General features: G+C 41.5%; 1 protein-coding gene across 1 annotated transcript in view; it reads left to right on the top strand.

Moving 5' to 3' along the window:
- LOC106946079 (cyclin-dependent kinase 17) overlaps window positions 1-15,258 on the top strand; it is a 43,950-nt gene that overhangs the window by 19,396 nt on the left and 9,296 nt on the right. Inside the window, exons 2-10 of the mRNA XM_015030197.1 lie at window positions 1,176-1,315; window positions 4,935-5,093; window positions 6,620-6,753; window positions 10,860-10,985; window positions 12,753-12,809; window positions 13,099-13,213; window positions 14,379-14,473; window positions 14,675-14,737; window positions 15,034-15,157. Coding sequence (XP_014885683.1) covers window positions 1,198-1,315; window positions 4,935-5,093; window positions 6,620-6,753; window positions 10,860-10,985; window positions 12,753-12,809; window positions 13,099-13,213; window positions 14,379-14,473; window positions 14,675-14,737; window positions 15,034-15,157 — 991 coding nt within the window. The 5' untranslated portion in view covers window positions 1,176-1,197. The remainder of the gene's footprint in view (window positions 1-1,175; window positions 1,316-4,934; window positions 5,094-6,619; window positions 6,754-10,859; window positions 10,986-12,752; window positions 12,810-13,098; window positions 13,214-14,378; window positions 14,474-14,674; window positions 14,738-15,033; window positions 15,158-15,258) is intronic.

The raw sequence follows: 15,258 nt of genomic DNA, 5'->3' as shown, positions 1-15,258 counted from the left end.
GGAACCTCTGCCCTAGTCAATGTTACTAAAGACAAACACATTAATGAGTTTCTCTAGATCTTGCTGGGACATTAGTACTGTTAGTCCTGGAAACGTTGTTCAGGTGATAGAAGGCTGGCTTTGTAACTACCTTTGTGTGTCTCTGAATGTTCAGGTCTGAGTCACTGAATCACCACACTCTGATTTTCTAGCTGCAATAATTGAAACAGTGTGCTGACTCTAGTACCACTTTGGACCAGAAACTAATATTCCTCAACATGATGTTGGGACAATGTTGAGGCCTATACGATAATCTGGAAGACTGGAGGTGGTTATTCTTTTGCAAGAGGTTACCTAACACTTGGATAAACATGTTCCTTTATGTGAATTTATATTAAAAAAAAACACCTGTTACTGATCGGGTTTTCTGGACTTGTATCCGTTTATCTGTGACCCTGTGCAGCAGTTACCCAGCAGTGAACCTTGAGGGACTGTTGCTCCTCCTGTGTTTTTGTCTCTGGCCTTACTCATCGGCATCGCAGACAGACGCATGTCCAGATCTGCTGAAGGCGTCTGGATACCTACATGAGATCACGGGGAGAGGCTGTTTGTTTAATCTGCAAATATCACCGGTCTTGATTCAAAGTCGCCGTATCGCGGGAGGCTCCCCCCCTCCACGTACGGTGGCACCGTCTCCAAACGTCCCCCAATTAGCCGCTGTCACGCAGCCCGTAAATGAGGCTGGAATGTGTGATGTGGACTCGGCGCGGCCCGGGCTCGTCCTGAACCATTCAGCAGCTAATCCCCCCCACCGCTGGTTCCTGTGATTGGCCTTCATAACTTGGTGTGCCAGGAATTGTGCTGTAAAAAAAAGTTGCGTGTAGGAATCTCTCACCAACCTGTCATGCTTTTCGCCCTGAGGGAGGCCTGCGGAGTGAGAGTTGAGTCATGATTATATAGTCACCATGTCGATTTTTCATTGTTTGCCCCGTCGGATTCCTGGTGATCTTTTACTACGTCTCTTCTTGAGATTGCGAAACATAACAGCAGGTGGATGAGGTGTCTTCACCCAGAGCGGGTTTATGTAACAGATTTCACGGTGTGAAATGCCAAGGCCTGGATCAGGAAGACAAGCCTACAAGCTGTATCTATTACCGCCACTAACATTTTATTTGTTTATTTTTTCCATTTCGAAGGCCTCCCCTTCCTGAGAGCTCCATGGAGAAGATGAAGCGGTTCAAGCGACGTCTCAGTCAGACGCTGCGAGGCAGCCACACCATTGACGAGTCTCTGTCGGAGCTGGCTGAGCAGATCACGATAGACGAGAAGGACAGCGGTGAGCTTCGCTCGTGGTTAAATGCTACGTCATCACGAAAAGCGGAATCTACGTTCCGACCTCATGTCCTCCATATTTACACTCTTTACACACATCACATTTCATCAATTACTGCACATAGAGTCCATGTGTAGATGTACGAAACAGTAGAGGGGCTTGGTGGCAGCCTCATTGTGTGGGGCGGCTTTTCTTCAGCAGGGAAGAGGTTAGCTTGTTCTTCTTAGTAAAGAAGAATGGGCCAACACTTCAGTCTGTAGGAGAGCAAACTGTTGGGAAAAATACCACAAAACACAACCAGCTGTAACTGCAGCAAAATCTGGTCCTAAGAACTCTTGATGCACACCGCACTTTTCAGAATTTTATTTGTGAAAATTGTTAAAAACCACTCATCCTTTCCCATGCGCCTCAACAAACGATGTTGCGCTTTGTCTTGATCTGTCACAAATGTGACGATGTAAAAGTTGAGGGTCAGAATGACCTTTGCTGCGTGTGGGCTGATGAAGTCCGACTCTTATCTCTTTGCGTCATTTAAAATGTAAATTTTCACATCCCGTTCTGTTTCAAGGGTGAGTTTTTAAATCATCCAGTAAGCCTCCTGCACTGCAGAAAGCATTGACGAAGTTGTGATGGCTGCTGTGAGCCAGATGCAGAAGTCTTGCATAACATTAGCAGGTTAAGAGAGTGTAAAGGAACTGATTCTCTATTTATATAAATTCTGTCGAAATCCCGGCATTGGAACAGTGTTATATCACTATGTTATATAAAAGACGGGACGTTTTATTCCAGCGTTTCTTCTCTGAGAAGCTGAATTTGTCTGTGAGATGCGCTTTCACAGTTGCTTATCTCCCAGACTTGTTTCACGTTTCAGGGAAGGTGAGCATAGTTTCCCACAGCAATACTGCCTGGCGAGAAGTGAATCACCTTGGTGATTTTTCAACAACACACAGTCAGATCTGACTCCACAGCTTTATAGCTCAGCTCCTCTGTAACGTTTATATATGGCTGAGTTTAGGAGAGAGAACTCTTAATGGAGTCAATTTCATTTAATATTTGACTTTAAAATTCCTGCAGATATGCGCAGTTTGAATTATATTTATTTAATAAATAGTAATTCAGTATTTTTTCAGTATCTTTGAACATAAACTGAAAAGTATAATCAACCAGAGTAGAATTGGCCAATTTTTGTTTTAAAATCTGATTCTTTTCAATGCATCAAAATTGAGCATCAAACCAAGCATGCATTTTTTTTCTTTAATAAGAATCAAGTATAGTTTAGGAACACATATTGGCCTGTTTTGCTTATGTGTCATCAGTAAAAAAAATGGAAACTCTCCAAATTGGAAATGAGTTGATCAGATTTCGCTTAAAACCTGAAGCAGACCTGAAAAATCTGGATCAGTGGATGTATAATCTCTCACTTCAGTTTGCATTTATCAATAAAACAGACTAATGTAAATGTTGCACTTTTCTTTTAAACCCATGCTGTCCTTAAGCTGTCACAGAAGTTGTAGAGAAACGACTCCTTCCTCTGCACAGCTCCACTCTTGAGCCACTTTGCCATGTTTTAATGTCAGAGTAGAAACATTTTGTACTTTTCGAGCGAAGACTCCAGTTTCCCTGAATCCTGTTGAAGGTTGTGGCCTTCGAGGCGTCAAGTTAAAGCAGGGTGGCACTGCGCTCCTCTTCTTTATTTATTTTTTGCAAAATCTGCAGGGAAGGAGGAATGGGAGGAGGAGACGACATGCCTTGGTGTGCTATCATGTCGTTGCTATGGCTCTCAAGGTCTGGAAACAGTCTTGAATTTCCATGACATTGCCACGGCGACTTGGCTGACTTGGTGCAATCATCCAGGCATCTTTATTCATGGCCTCCTCTGTTCTTAATCCCCGCACCTCTAAACTCTTCGTTCCTTTTAGCTTCGGCTGCAGAGGATGACCCTCCAGTCGCACTCCCCCATCTCCTCCTCTTTCTGAGAACTCACTGGGCTTCGCAATGAGCTTTTTGTGTTGCGTTAACACCAAGTTTGCGGCGCTCTTTGCTCGCATAATGGGGGATGCAGAATCGCTGCATTTCTCTGGGAGAAGGAAAGATTGCAGCCTTGTTTACCAGCAAGCAGGGTAGAGACGAGACATAATGGAGTAGCCAGATGAGATTTGATCTGAACTGTGTGATTGGTTCTGCTGCTGATCTGCTTATGCAACACCCATAAATCAGGCCAGCAGCAGCAGCAGCAGCAGCAGCAGCAGGGGAAGTGACAGAAGGACATGGGAATCACATGGCTGCATGTACAGTTTTTATCTGAATTATAGTAAGTTTTTCATTGTTTGTTTTGTACATCAAAGTAAGACCAGCTATGTAAAGAGAAAGTTCTAACTAGAAAAAAAAAACACCTAAAAGTAGGTCACCTAGTTGCTTTCATTGAAAACGGAAAGCAGCTATTTTTACTGCTGCAAAAATAATTTAGTCTGTGCTGATATAAGGTGATCTAACCGATTAGAGACTGTGGGGCAGGTACATGCCCCCCCCCCCCCCCCGGGGGTGTGTTAGGGGGCATTTGGAGGGATTGTTCGTCCGGGGCACCTAACAGGTTAGGACCGCCCCTGCTGCCAGCTGTCCGTTTTTGAAACAGCATTAATTAAGTAGAAGGACAATGTGTTTGTTTGTTCCTACAGTAAACAGAAATATTTCCATACCAAGCTTAAAACCAGTGTAATAACCTTCCTTCAACAAGCACAGTGGGAGCATACATTTTAAATAAAATATATTTCCTTCACGTTTGAGGGCCCATACTTCAGCAAACACAGATAAAGTGTTTTTGAATTTGACGGAAAATGCCATCTGTAAACTTCATAAGCTTTGTACGCAGTTGAATTGCTTCTGACAGAAATCAGCCTTACTGGTTCAAGCTGTAGCGTTTGAAGCTGGAAGCCAGTCAAATCCATCAGTCATTAACGCATAAAAACATGTTTCCCTCTGACCCTGAATCGACACACGCTAATCTGCGTAATCCATAGCTCCGATGGAACAATCCTCCTGATGCCGTCTCCAAGTCGCACAACGTCCCCGTCGGTCTGCGGCCAATCAGCTGCTGCTTCTCTGCAGATCCATTTTCTCCTCAATGACTTTAACCTGCTCATTTCTCACAGCGCAGAACAGATAACGCTGTTTCACTGCTGCATTTACATTTGGTAATGTATTATCAGAGGAAGTCTGTGGGAGGGACGGAGTTGTAGGTTTAAAAAAATCAAGCATTTTGAGGATACATTGTCTCCGATAAAATAATTTGTGACAGCCTTTTACCAGTGTGGGACACAAACCTATAAAAGACGATATAAAAACATTGTCCTTATTTAACTTGTTTGAGTTTTACAAAGAGTTAGATGTGCTTATAATTGATGATAAATTGAAACTGAAAGAGCTGAGAATAAGTCAGTCATAGATTGTTTTTATCATATTTTCAAAATTATAGTGTCAACTATTATGTATTTTGTTGTATTTGACTTTTAGTTGTATGAAAATGTTTATTTCTCTATAAAATTGATTATTAGAATATCATTAAGTGATACATTCTTGTGTAAAGTGGACGTGTTCATAACAGGAAGTGTCCTTTGTCCCGCAGAGCCCATCGTGAGGAACGGCCGTCCTTCTTCGGCCCACAGCGTCCACTCGTACCTTCACCAGTACACGGGCTCCTTTAAGAAGCCGCCAATGAGACGGCCGCAGAGCGTCATCGGAGGAGGGCTGGGTCTGGTTATGCCTCGCAACGGCAGCCGCCTCGGTGAGCCGTCGCACCGGTGCTTTCAGAGCTGAAAATATTGCTGGAAATCTCAATTTCCTTCCATATTGAACTTCTGTCGATTTTTACCCCGGTGAATTTAGCTTAAAACGTTTAAATAAGATTCGGAAAATGTTGTATTTTAATTCCCCTGAAGGGAAACAATCCAGCTGCGTCTAATGAGCGCGAGCGTAGAGTAACCCTCCTGATGTGGGAACGCATGCATGCACAGAGTTCACAAAGAAACGCAGCGAAGGCCTGTTTTTCTTTCACATGTTTATTTATAATAAACACAGCTAGAAATAATGGAGATTCTTCAAGGCAAAGCAAAGGTTCAAGTTCACAATGCATCAGTGCTTTACATAAATATGAAGCCCAGAGGGAATAGAAGTGTGCTTTGTTTCTAAATGTGCTCAGGCAAGAGGAAAATTATATTTGTTGCTTTGCTTTTTTTTTCCCCGTAAGGCTCATCGCCAGTGACATAAATAAAATCTGCCAGACAAATTAAACCTTATTTACTTGTTTTGTGTCCTCTGACATTAACACACAGAAGGTCTGAAGATATCCTGCTCCAAAGAGCGATGTATTGTTCTTTCCCTTTCTAAATAAAGTGTAAAGTTGCACGAGCTTTATGAACAAGGGCCAAAATCTGATTTGTGCAGAAGCAAAATAAATGTCACTTCATGCCATGTAACTGTAAGCTGCTCCATTGTCCAGAACTCCAACTTTATTAGCAATTTGAACTTAAACTTGACCAACTTAATTACTTTGCATCTATCAACAAATTAAGTAAATTAAAAATATTTCAATACATTGTCTAGCTTTGGTTAATGTGATCAGTTTTACAAAAAAGTAGAGAGATAACCCAGATTTATTGGAAATTTAATGTTTTTGTAATAGTAACAAGAAGTCATGACACAGTCTTTTTTTGTTAAATAAAAATGACACAAACCACGATTCTGTGTTAAATGTTTTTTTTAACTCGCAGCATGTATAAAGGTCATCAAACATTTTCTTTTTTTTTTTTTACAGCGACAACATTTTCTTCCTTTAGACTTTCTGACCGCTGTTCTTTGCTCGACAAACGTGGCTTAATCAATAATTTTTAACTGATGACCCGACTCTGCAAAAAAAACAGTTTCTGTCAGAAACAAACTTCCAGTTTCAAATCTAAATCTACTAGAGTACGATTAGTTGAAGCTGGGTGATGCAAACTGATTTAGATTTTTTATTTACAATTATTAAGTGTTCTAATACGTCAACCAGTGTACACAGTGTAAATAATGTGTACACTGTGTGTTTACATTAGCTTAAACATTAGCTTAAAAGCTGGTAATCATGTTAAGTGTGGTGTAAAAACTTTGTATCATGCGTGGAACTGTTAGATATTTAAACACATTAAACTTCCTGTGTATTTAATTTAGATTTGAGGTAAAGAGACCCCCTGCAGAGGCACTGAGGAGCCCTGTGTGGGTCCAGAGCCACATGTTGCACATCCCTGCCTTACTGTTTTCCTTCCTATTGTCCAGATATTGTCCATGAGAACACAAACATGGGGTCAGACGGGGAGAGCGACCAGGCGTCGGGGACGTCCTCCGACGAGGTGCAGTCGCCCACGGGAGTCTGTCTGAGGAACAAAGGGAACAGACGCATCTCTGCTGAGGTGAGATGAGCTCCAGTGTCCCGTTTCAGACTGGTAACATCCTCACTTTTCCTCTGCGCTCGTCAAACCGTGGACGTCTTGTTGGATGCGAGTCATCCGTCTGTCTTGACAAACTCTGACGCGTGAAAACTCTCCGGCGTATTAACTCGGCCGGTTCTGCTGCCGTCTGATTGTTCAGCCTCTTCTTCGTGGCTGAACGTATGTTTTGAAGATGTCGGAGGAATAAAGGGGAGTCTGATCATCTCACTGAAGGCTTTTTCAGCAGACAAACTGCATCGCCGCGTAGGCGTGTTCTCGGTGTGAACACACTCCCTCTTCTTCCACTTATTGTTCTTCAGAGTTTTAAAAACGTGGTTTGAAAGCTTTTACTATTGTCGCTACGTCCGCCTACTCCGAGCCCTTCTTCTCCGTCTCTCTCTCACATCCTGCCGAGAGCGACTCAAGTTCGGCGAACCTCTGGTGGTTACATAACCCGAAGAGATGAAGGAACAATCTCTGATTGTCTCTTTGTTTCCTTCAGATTGCTCTTCATTACACAGTAAAAGGTTTTTCTCTCTTATGAGTTAAACGATGTGTAAAAAATAAAGTGATTGAATTTAAAATTATTACACTAGATCAGGGGTCTGCAACCTTTACAATCTAAGGAGCCTTTTTTTCTTTCTCTGTCCAGCTCAGTAAAACTTTCGAGTTAAAGTTAAATGAAAAAAAGACAATTTGTTATTTTGATGAACACACTGCAGGAAGTGTGTGGTTATTCTCAAATAATCATTCTGTCCTTTTTACATGTTTTGGGGCTTTAAAACTTTTGCGGGTGAATAAATTTTCTCCAGAAAGATGTTGACTCTTACGGGAAATATTGAAAACGGTTTTCAACATAAAAACATGTTGCTGGTACTTTTAGTGACATTCTGTTGTGTGAATTCAGTGTAATGATTACTTAAAAGCAGATGAAACCTGCATTTCTTATTACATATATATTTAAAATTATTAGCTTGTTTATTATTTTGTTGTTCTTTGTTATTAAGAACCATTGTTAAATGTCCAGAGATCCTCTTGCACCTCTGGAGCCATAAGTTGTCGACCTCTGGGTGAGACTGATGTCACTAACAGAGATTTTTATTAACATAACATGTAAAAGAAATGTATGTTTGAGAATGAAAGTCTGCTAAATTATTTATAAAAAAAAACTTTATTCACTTAAATTTGCCAACTTTTCCCCCAGAACATATTGATCCAACATGTTTATTAAAATCTTCCTGCAAAAGTTGTCTCGATATTTTAGGTCTTATACGCGTTTATCTGTTTAGTGCACTTCTAACAAATGCAGGTGTTGCATTCGTTGGAAGCAAATGCGACGCCTGCATGCGTGTGTGCAGGGCGTCTCGGGTTTTAATGGGCTGATGAGATTTAAAGGATGAACAGCCGACATGAATCAGGAATCGGGACAAATGTCTGTCCAAGTGAATCCTCAGAAAGACGAACGTCCCTCCCTCATCCTCGCATTTTAATGGATGTCGTTTTTGCCATTAAAACGTGACAAAACAAAAAAGGTCGCATGTTCCAGTGTTTTCACATGTCAAGTTTTTTTTGTGGTTCCAACTGAGAACGGGACAAATGAGTTTAAACAAGGTGATTTCATCATTAATGAGCACTTGTTTTTGCAGACACCATGCATGGAAGATTGCGTGTGGTTGGAAAATAAAAAACCTGATGTACTTGTGGTATAAATTTTGTGCTGCCCACACATAGAGCTGAGCTCTGAGAGAGCAGCACACCTCATACTTCCTGTTTCATAAGCAGAAAGCGTTCATTACAATGAAAGTCACAGAGAAACTGATGGGTATCTGGCAACAGCGCAAACTTATTATTAATGAGGAGCAGCCATTGTGGTCTTTCTTGGCGGCTTCACTGACCGGCAAAAACGAGAGCGTCCCTGTGCGTGCTCAGGTGGCGGATCGCGTTTCTGCAGAGGAAGCCATGCCGTTTTTGGGATTACATCACCAGGATTAGTGTAATGCGGCCCAGATGGGCCCGTGTTGTAAGGGATTAGAACGGGACGATTGGACGACTGGAGGAGGGGAGGCATGGGGGCAAAGGTCAGGCGGTGGATGGACGTCGCTTGGACAAAACCGCCAAATCTGGGCGCGGGAACTGCGGGGCAGCGGGGGGAATGTTTCTGGAAACATGCGAACATCCCAGCAGCCTGCCACCAAGCCGAGCATCTGTTGAATAATCTGCCATCAGCAAATTGTTTGAAAAAATGTACAAAAGAGCGACAGATGCCCATTGGAGAACCGCAGCGTTTTTGTTGATGGCTTTAGATGAAAACAAACTGAGATGGCAGGATGTGAAAATCTAAAGCATTTTTCAAAAGAAATGCTGAGATTAGGACTGCAACTAGCAATTATTCTATTAATTATTCTGACAATTAATCGGATAAAAAACTGGCACATTCTGCAGAATTTTCATTTTACCACTTAGGCCTTTTTATACAACTCTAGAAATGCAGCAAAAGATGCAGGAAAATAAAGACTTAAATATATTTTTTTAACATTTTAGTGCCTAAAATGCAACAACATAGCATTCAGTAAACCTGAGAAGTTTTGGCTAAAACTTATTTACAGACTAAGGTGTTTTTATCTTATATGCAAAATGTAGATGTATATTATATAGTTTTGGCGTAACTGCTGCTCTGAATTTATTGATTTTTCAGCAAATGGCCTATTTTGTCAACTTTATTAATTCAGTTACTAAATTAGGTAACTATTATTTCAATAATTGATTAATTGTTCGATCCCTACTTTAGATCTAATTTAAAAACATCTAATTGGTTCTAGGATAAAATATTTTAACCAAATATCTACCGAAGTTTTTTTTATACACATTTATAAAGCTTATTAAAAATAATGGTATGCTACCATAATTAAATATTTATATTTAATCAGTAATTATGCAGTTTAATTCACAAACCAGTTTGCATTGATTAAACCTAATTTGTCTTAAATGTGAATTGGAAATGTAACATTTTAATAATATGTTTGCAAATTCGCCAACCACTTATTGAGCACATTTCTGTTCACCTTGTGCAGCAGCAGATTGTCAACCTGCTCGACTTTCTACTTCCTGTTTTATTCATCTACCCGCCTCCGTGTTCTGAGCTGCAAACGGCCTAAAACTTCGCTCGCTGTTGTGTTGTGCTGAAGGTCAGCCGGCCCGTCCAGAAGGCTGGTGTAGATCCATCAGTTTCCCATGTGCTGAAATGTTAGTTACATAAAAGTCGGCGTTGGCTGAAAACAGGAAGTTTAGGTGTAAATGTTCCAGCTGGAGGCAGAGTTACAGCAGCAAGAGAGGCCGGATTAAAAACGGTGATCTAACCAACTGGAGATGCATTTTGGAAAGGATCCAGATGTCGAGTCTGTTTGAGTTTATGTAACATGTCAGTGGGACCACGGTGGAGCAGCGGGGCATTCCAGGACCTTTTCTCCGATTTCTCAAAGGGACAAACCTGTAATATAACAAAAGGTGTCTTAGAATAAAAAAAAAAAGAAACATTCTGCTGCAGGTGTGTTACGTAAACACACCTGTTATGTTTTATTGAGACGGTTTGCGACGTTGATTTTGATTTGAAGCTAATTGTGTGGCTGATTTCAGAACAAACACAGTTTGATTGTTTCAGAGCAAAGACGAAATGATTACAGAGTTGATTCTATTAGCTACCTTTGGTGTCTTAAACGAGAAATCTCCATGGTTAGGACAGCTAATATTGCCATGAAAAAAAAAATGTTTTTGTGTGTATTCTAAAACTATAGCTGCTAACCTTTATCTTGAAGATTGTCAAGACGCTAAGCTTAAGCTTAAATATTCAAAAACATACAGTTTGTTCAGCTGCCTGCTGGAAGTCTTGCTCTCTCTCACTGTTTTGTAGCCTGAATGAACAGGAGACGCACATCCACACAGTAGAAAATACTGTTCTTTAAACTCCGTCCTTGCATCTCTGCATGTTGGGAGGAAAAAATGTCTCTTCTGTGTTTCAGTCTGATAACTTTTGTTTCTCTTTATGTTTCCTAATGATCTGTTTCATATTTTCATCCGGGTTTTATTTGCAGGACTTGAACAAACGTCTGTCCCTGCCCGCCGACATCCGGATACCCGACGGCTACCTGCAGAAGCTGCAGCTGAGCAGCCCGGCCTTCGATCAGCCGCTGAGCCGACGCTCCCGCAGAGCATCGCTGGTGAGGAAGAGGAGGAGTTTTAATATCGGGTTTATTGCGTCGTGGTCCAGAAAGGTCAAGTAGGAAGAGGCAGCAGCTCAAATCAGCTCCAGTTCTCCACATCAAACACGTTAAATAAGAAGTAGGGATCACAGGCGGTGTGTCTTTTGGTCAGAAACGTCTTTATTTTTTATTTACAATTGCAATTATTTGACTGGAACATGCTTGGATTTTAATAGAGAGCCTGCGATAACTGTTAGATTATTTAGTAGCTGAAAAAGATCATTTAGATAAAAAAAAAAAAGCATAAGCATTTCTCTCAAAGGTGTTAAAATTGAAGCTAAAAATCCAGATTCACTTCTGTAGAAAGCCTACTCTGATTCTTTCAGACTTGCAAATTGAAGTCAGAGGTTCTTGTTTTTTTCCCCCCCCTCAAGAATCTGACATTTTGTGACGTCAGCTTCTCTGAACCACATCCAGAGTAAATGCCACTTTCTCTCTACGCAAATAAAACCTGAGAACAGCAAAGACGAGCAGTGTGAACAAGTTGTTTGGTTAGATGACGGATACAGTTTCTCCCTCCATCTGGAATCCCAACACGTTTGGGGAAAAGACGCTGATGAGATTTCTCCCAGGGGCTTTTATGGGAGCAGTATTTCTGCATAACAATGAATCAAGCCTGAAGCTGCTGGAATGGTTGGTTCAGGCCAGATATGTCGTCTGACTTGATATTTAAAAAAAAAAAAAAAAAAACAACCATAATGACCCTTCTGAGAAAATCATCCGAACCAGGGAAGATTTAATCAAAACACATAAAAAAAAAGAAGTTTCATTAGAAGTTCAATTCCAGTTTTTCCCTCGCTCTTTTTCTAAATTCGCCTCTATTCAGGTGAATTTAGACATTTTTAAAAGCAACATTGGACCGGCTGAAAATGCACTTTCACAGGGAGTCTCATAACTGTCGCCTCTTAAATCACACTCGATAAAATTGAGTTCCTTCTGCCAACGTCTGAGGTTGACGTCCTGTGAGTAAGAGAAAGGAGAGTTCAATAGAAACGGAGCGGACGGGTCGCGGCGAGGCTGCTCCGTAATAAAGCCGACTGCGAGAGCCGTGTCTTATTTAAAAGCAGAAGTGAGAGAATCTGATCCTTCCAGCTTGTTGCCATGTGTTTTGTGAATCTTTGTGAGAAAGCTTCAGTAATTGGGTTGAGATTCTACTTTGAATTGCATTGTTAAAAAAAGAAAGGAAAAAAAAAAAAAAGCGGAACTGAGGAATACGTAACCCTGTCCCCACCCGCCCAGTTGACTTCATTAGCATACATGCTTCCCTGCAGGGTTGTTTATAAAGCTCTGAATGGCTTCAGTCGAGTGTTAGACTCCCTGACCTTTCAGCTCGGCTGGAGCTCTGGCCTCTGCAAAGGCGCCGCTCTCACATTCATACATGAACCAGCCTCAGTTTTGAAAGAAATCTAGAGAATTTAAACGTTTCCTTCAGAAATCCACATTGATGTTTCTCCAGACTGAAGAAACGCCAACCTGGAGGTTGGAAAGCTCGTCGTTGCTTAGCCTTCCTGTTTGCGAACTCGTCCCAAAAGCCAAAAGCAAACTTTCTTTTGTCACAACTGATTAGTTCTGATTCGGTTTTGGGCGTTTGACCTCCTGACATCGCCCCTCGTCTCGCGCTGCCAGGCAGTCGTAAGGATTCGTCGCCACGTCTGTTAATGGTGTCGCTGCTAATAAAGAGGCTTCGCACATTAATGTTGTTTGTCCTCTTCTTCTTCCCTCCAGTCGGAAATCGGGTTTGGGAAGCTGGAGACGTACATCAAACTGGACAAACTGGGGGAGGTATGCGAGACGCCTCTCCTCTCGTCACCCGGGCCCAGACGATCTCGTTGTGACTGATGAAACTAACACAGTTCCCTCTTGTCATTCTTCCTTTCTTCCTACTTTCTATATTACTTGCTTTCTTTTTTGCTTGCTTAATCTCTCATTTAATACTTCAAAATAAACTTAAAAGATGCGAGAGCTGAAAAGCTGAACCTGTGGACAAATATGAAGCTTTTAACATGATGCTGCTTCTGTCCAGCAGCTCTGAGGCCTTTTTGTTCATCCTCCCTCTCCTCCTCCTCTCCAGGGAACGTATGCAACGGTTTTCAAGGGGAGGAGCAAGCTGACGGACAACCTGGTGGCGCTGAAGGAGATCAGACTGGAGCACGAGGAAGGGGCCCCATGTACGGCTATCAGAGAAGGTAGAAAGCAGCAAGCAGCCGGACGCATTTTGCTGCACAGTAGCAAGTTTAATGCTGAATGCGGCTTTAGTTTTTAGACTTCTTAACCTACACACTAAATGTTGCGTTTGACAGGATGCAGCCTCCCTAGTGTAAAGCACAGTGGAGGCAGCATCATGCTCTGGGGTTGCTTTTCTTCAGCAAGGAGATTTTATTTATTTATTTACTTATTTATTTTGTGGAAAAATATACCAAAAATCATTTATTAGAGATTTATTATTTCAGAGAAAGCAGGTGAGACATTTCAAAACATAAGATTTTGTGACATTTTACTTTGTCCCTGCTGCAAACTGTAGAATATTATCACAATTTATTTTTAATAGTAATAAATGATGTATATTAGTGAACTTAAACTGTTTTAGTTAATTTTTTATGGTAGTGGGAAAAGTTTGAAAACTTACCTTGGAAATACTTGAAAAGTGCTTGAATTTTACTGTGGAAATAGTGTTCAGACCTTGCTAGTCGCCTAATTTAATGAAATCATTAAATCATGCACATGTTGTATAATATTCCTTCTTTTCTCTCTTTCTACCTCCCTTAAATTTAGCATCTTTTAGCATCTCTATCGCTGGGATCTAAATTAGGCACTAGTCGAGTTTGAATGCCTGGCGCCTGAAATATTACAGTCAACAAAATTATTGCATCCTTTGCCTTTGTGATTTTGCAAACTGTTGAAACTACAATGGCTGTTGCAAGGGAGCTTGTTGCGCAGCTTTAGTCATTAGTTGCAACATTACTTAGCAGCTTCTTCTACAAGCTTTGTCTGCGCACAATAAGCTGGGTGGAACTGCAAAGAAAACATTGCAAAAACTACATTTGTCCGTGTTTCGCATCAAGACAGTTTGCTGATTTGCTTTAGCCAAATCAGCAAACTGTGCGCACGGAGCACCTGCACCTCAGTGCACACAGATCCTCAGCACAGGCAAGGCGTGAGAATACCCACATATTTCTTTGGAAAAATTGTGAAAAGACTTGGTTGTTAAATTTAATCATCGCAATTTTAACCCTTAATAGTCTTAAAACCACAAAGAACGTCCATACTAGGTCAGAAATAACATTTGCTCACTGTTTACTTTGCTTTACTGGATGAGATCACATCCTCTTGTCTTCTCTTTTGTCGTCTTAGTGTCTCTACTGAAGGACCTGAAACACGCCAACATCGTCACACTGCACGACATCGTCCACACGGACAAGTCGCTCACCCTGGTCTTCGAATACCTGGTGAGGCTGCCTTCACCTTCGCTGTCACCTTGTTCTCGACTCGCACCTTCCTCGCATCGCGGATGCTTAAAATTTATGCATTTCGTAACGTTTATTATTCATGACCTTATGCAGAGTCTGGGCGAGGCGGTTAGTTTACCAACTGTTGCGGTTCGTGAGCTCCTCACCTCTCTGCTCTAACGGCCTCGCTCTCTTTTCTAGGACAAAGACCTTAAGCAGTACATGGACGACTGCGGGAACATCCTGAGCATGCAGAACGTTAAGGTGAGCCTGCCGGCCCAGCTGCCCCAGTGAACTGTCAAGATTGTTTTTTTGTTTTTTTTCCTCATCTGCTGCTGTTGGTTTAAGAAACACTGCTTGTGTGCCCTCTGGTGGCAAAGGGTGGACACTGGAATAATCAGTGCAAAAATGTTCAAATATTTTAATATTTTTCTGACCAAAGTCGGCAAAACTTAGATTGTTGGACGGAGCAGCAATTTACGACGCGCTCACGGGCTTTTTAATCGGACGATTTTCCGTGACGTATTTGTCTTATTAATCACAGAAGTTCCTTCCTGTAGATTTTTCTGTACCAGATCCTGAGAGGGTTGGCTTACTGTCACAGACGGAAAGTTCTCCACAGAGACCTGAAGCCCCAGAATCTACTCATCAACGACAGAGGAGAGCTCAAACTGGCCGACTTCGGTGAGGTCCAACGGCGTAATCGCATCTTCTGTTTTTTTTTTTTTTTTTTTTTTTTTTTTTTTTTTGGGGGGGTAAAAATATCCCAAATACACCCAGAAAAA

The sequence above is a fragment of the Poecilia latipinna genome, unplaced genomic scaffold (assembly GCF_001443285.1).
Source record: "Poecilia latipinna isolate Pla-1442-1.1 unplaced genomic scaffold, P_latipinna-1.0 Scaffold175, whole genome shotgun sequence".
NCBI classification, from domain to species: domain Eukaryota; kingdom Metazoa; phylum Chordata; class Actinopteri; order Cyprinodontiformes; family Poeciliidae; genus Poecilia; species Poecilia latipinna.
The sequence above is the reverse complement of the archived record's forward strand: the minus strand, read 5'-3'. Positions and strand labels throughout refer to the sequence as shown.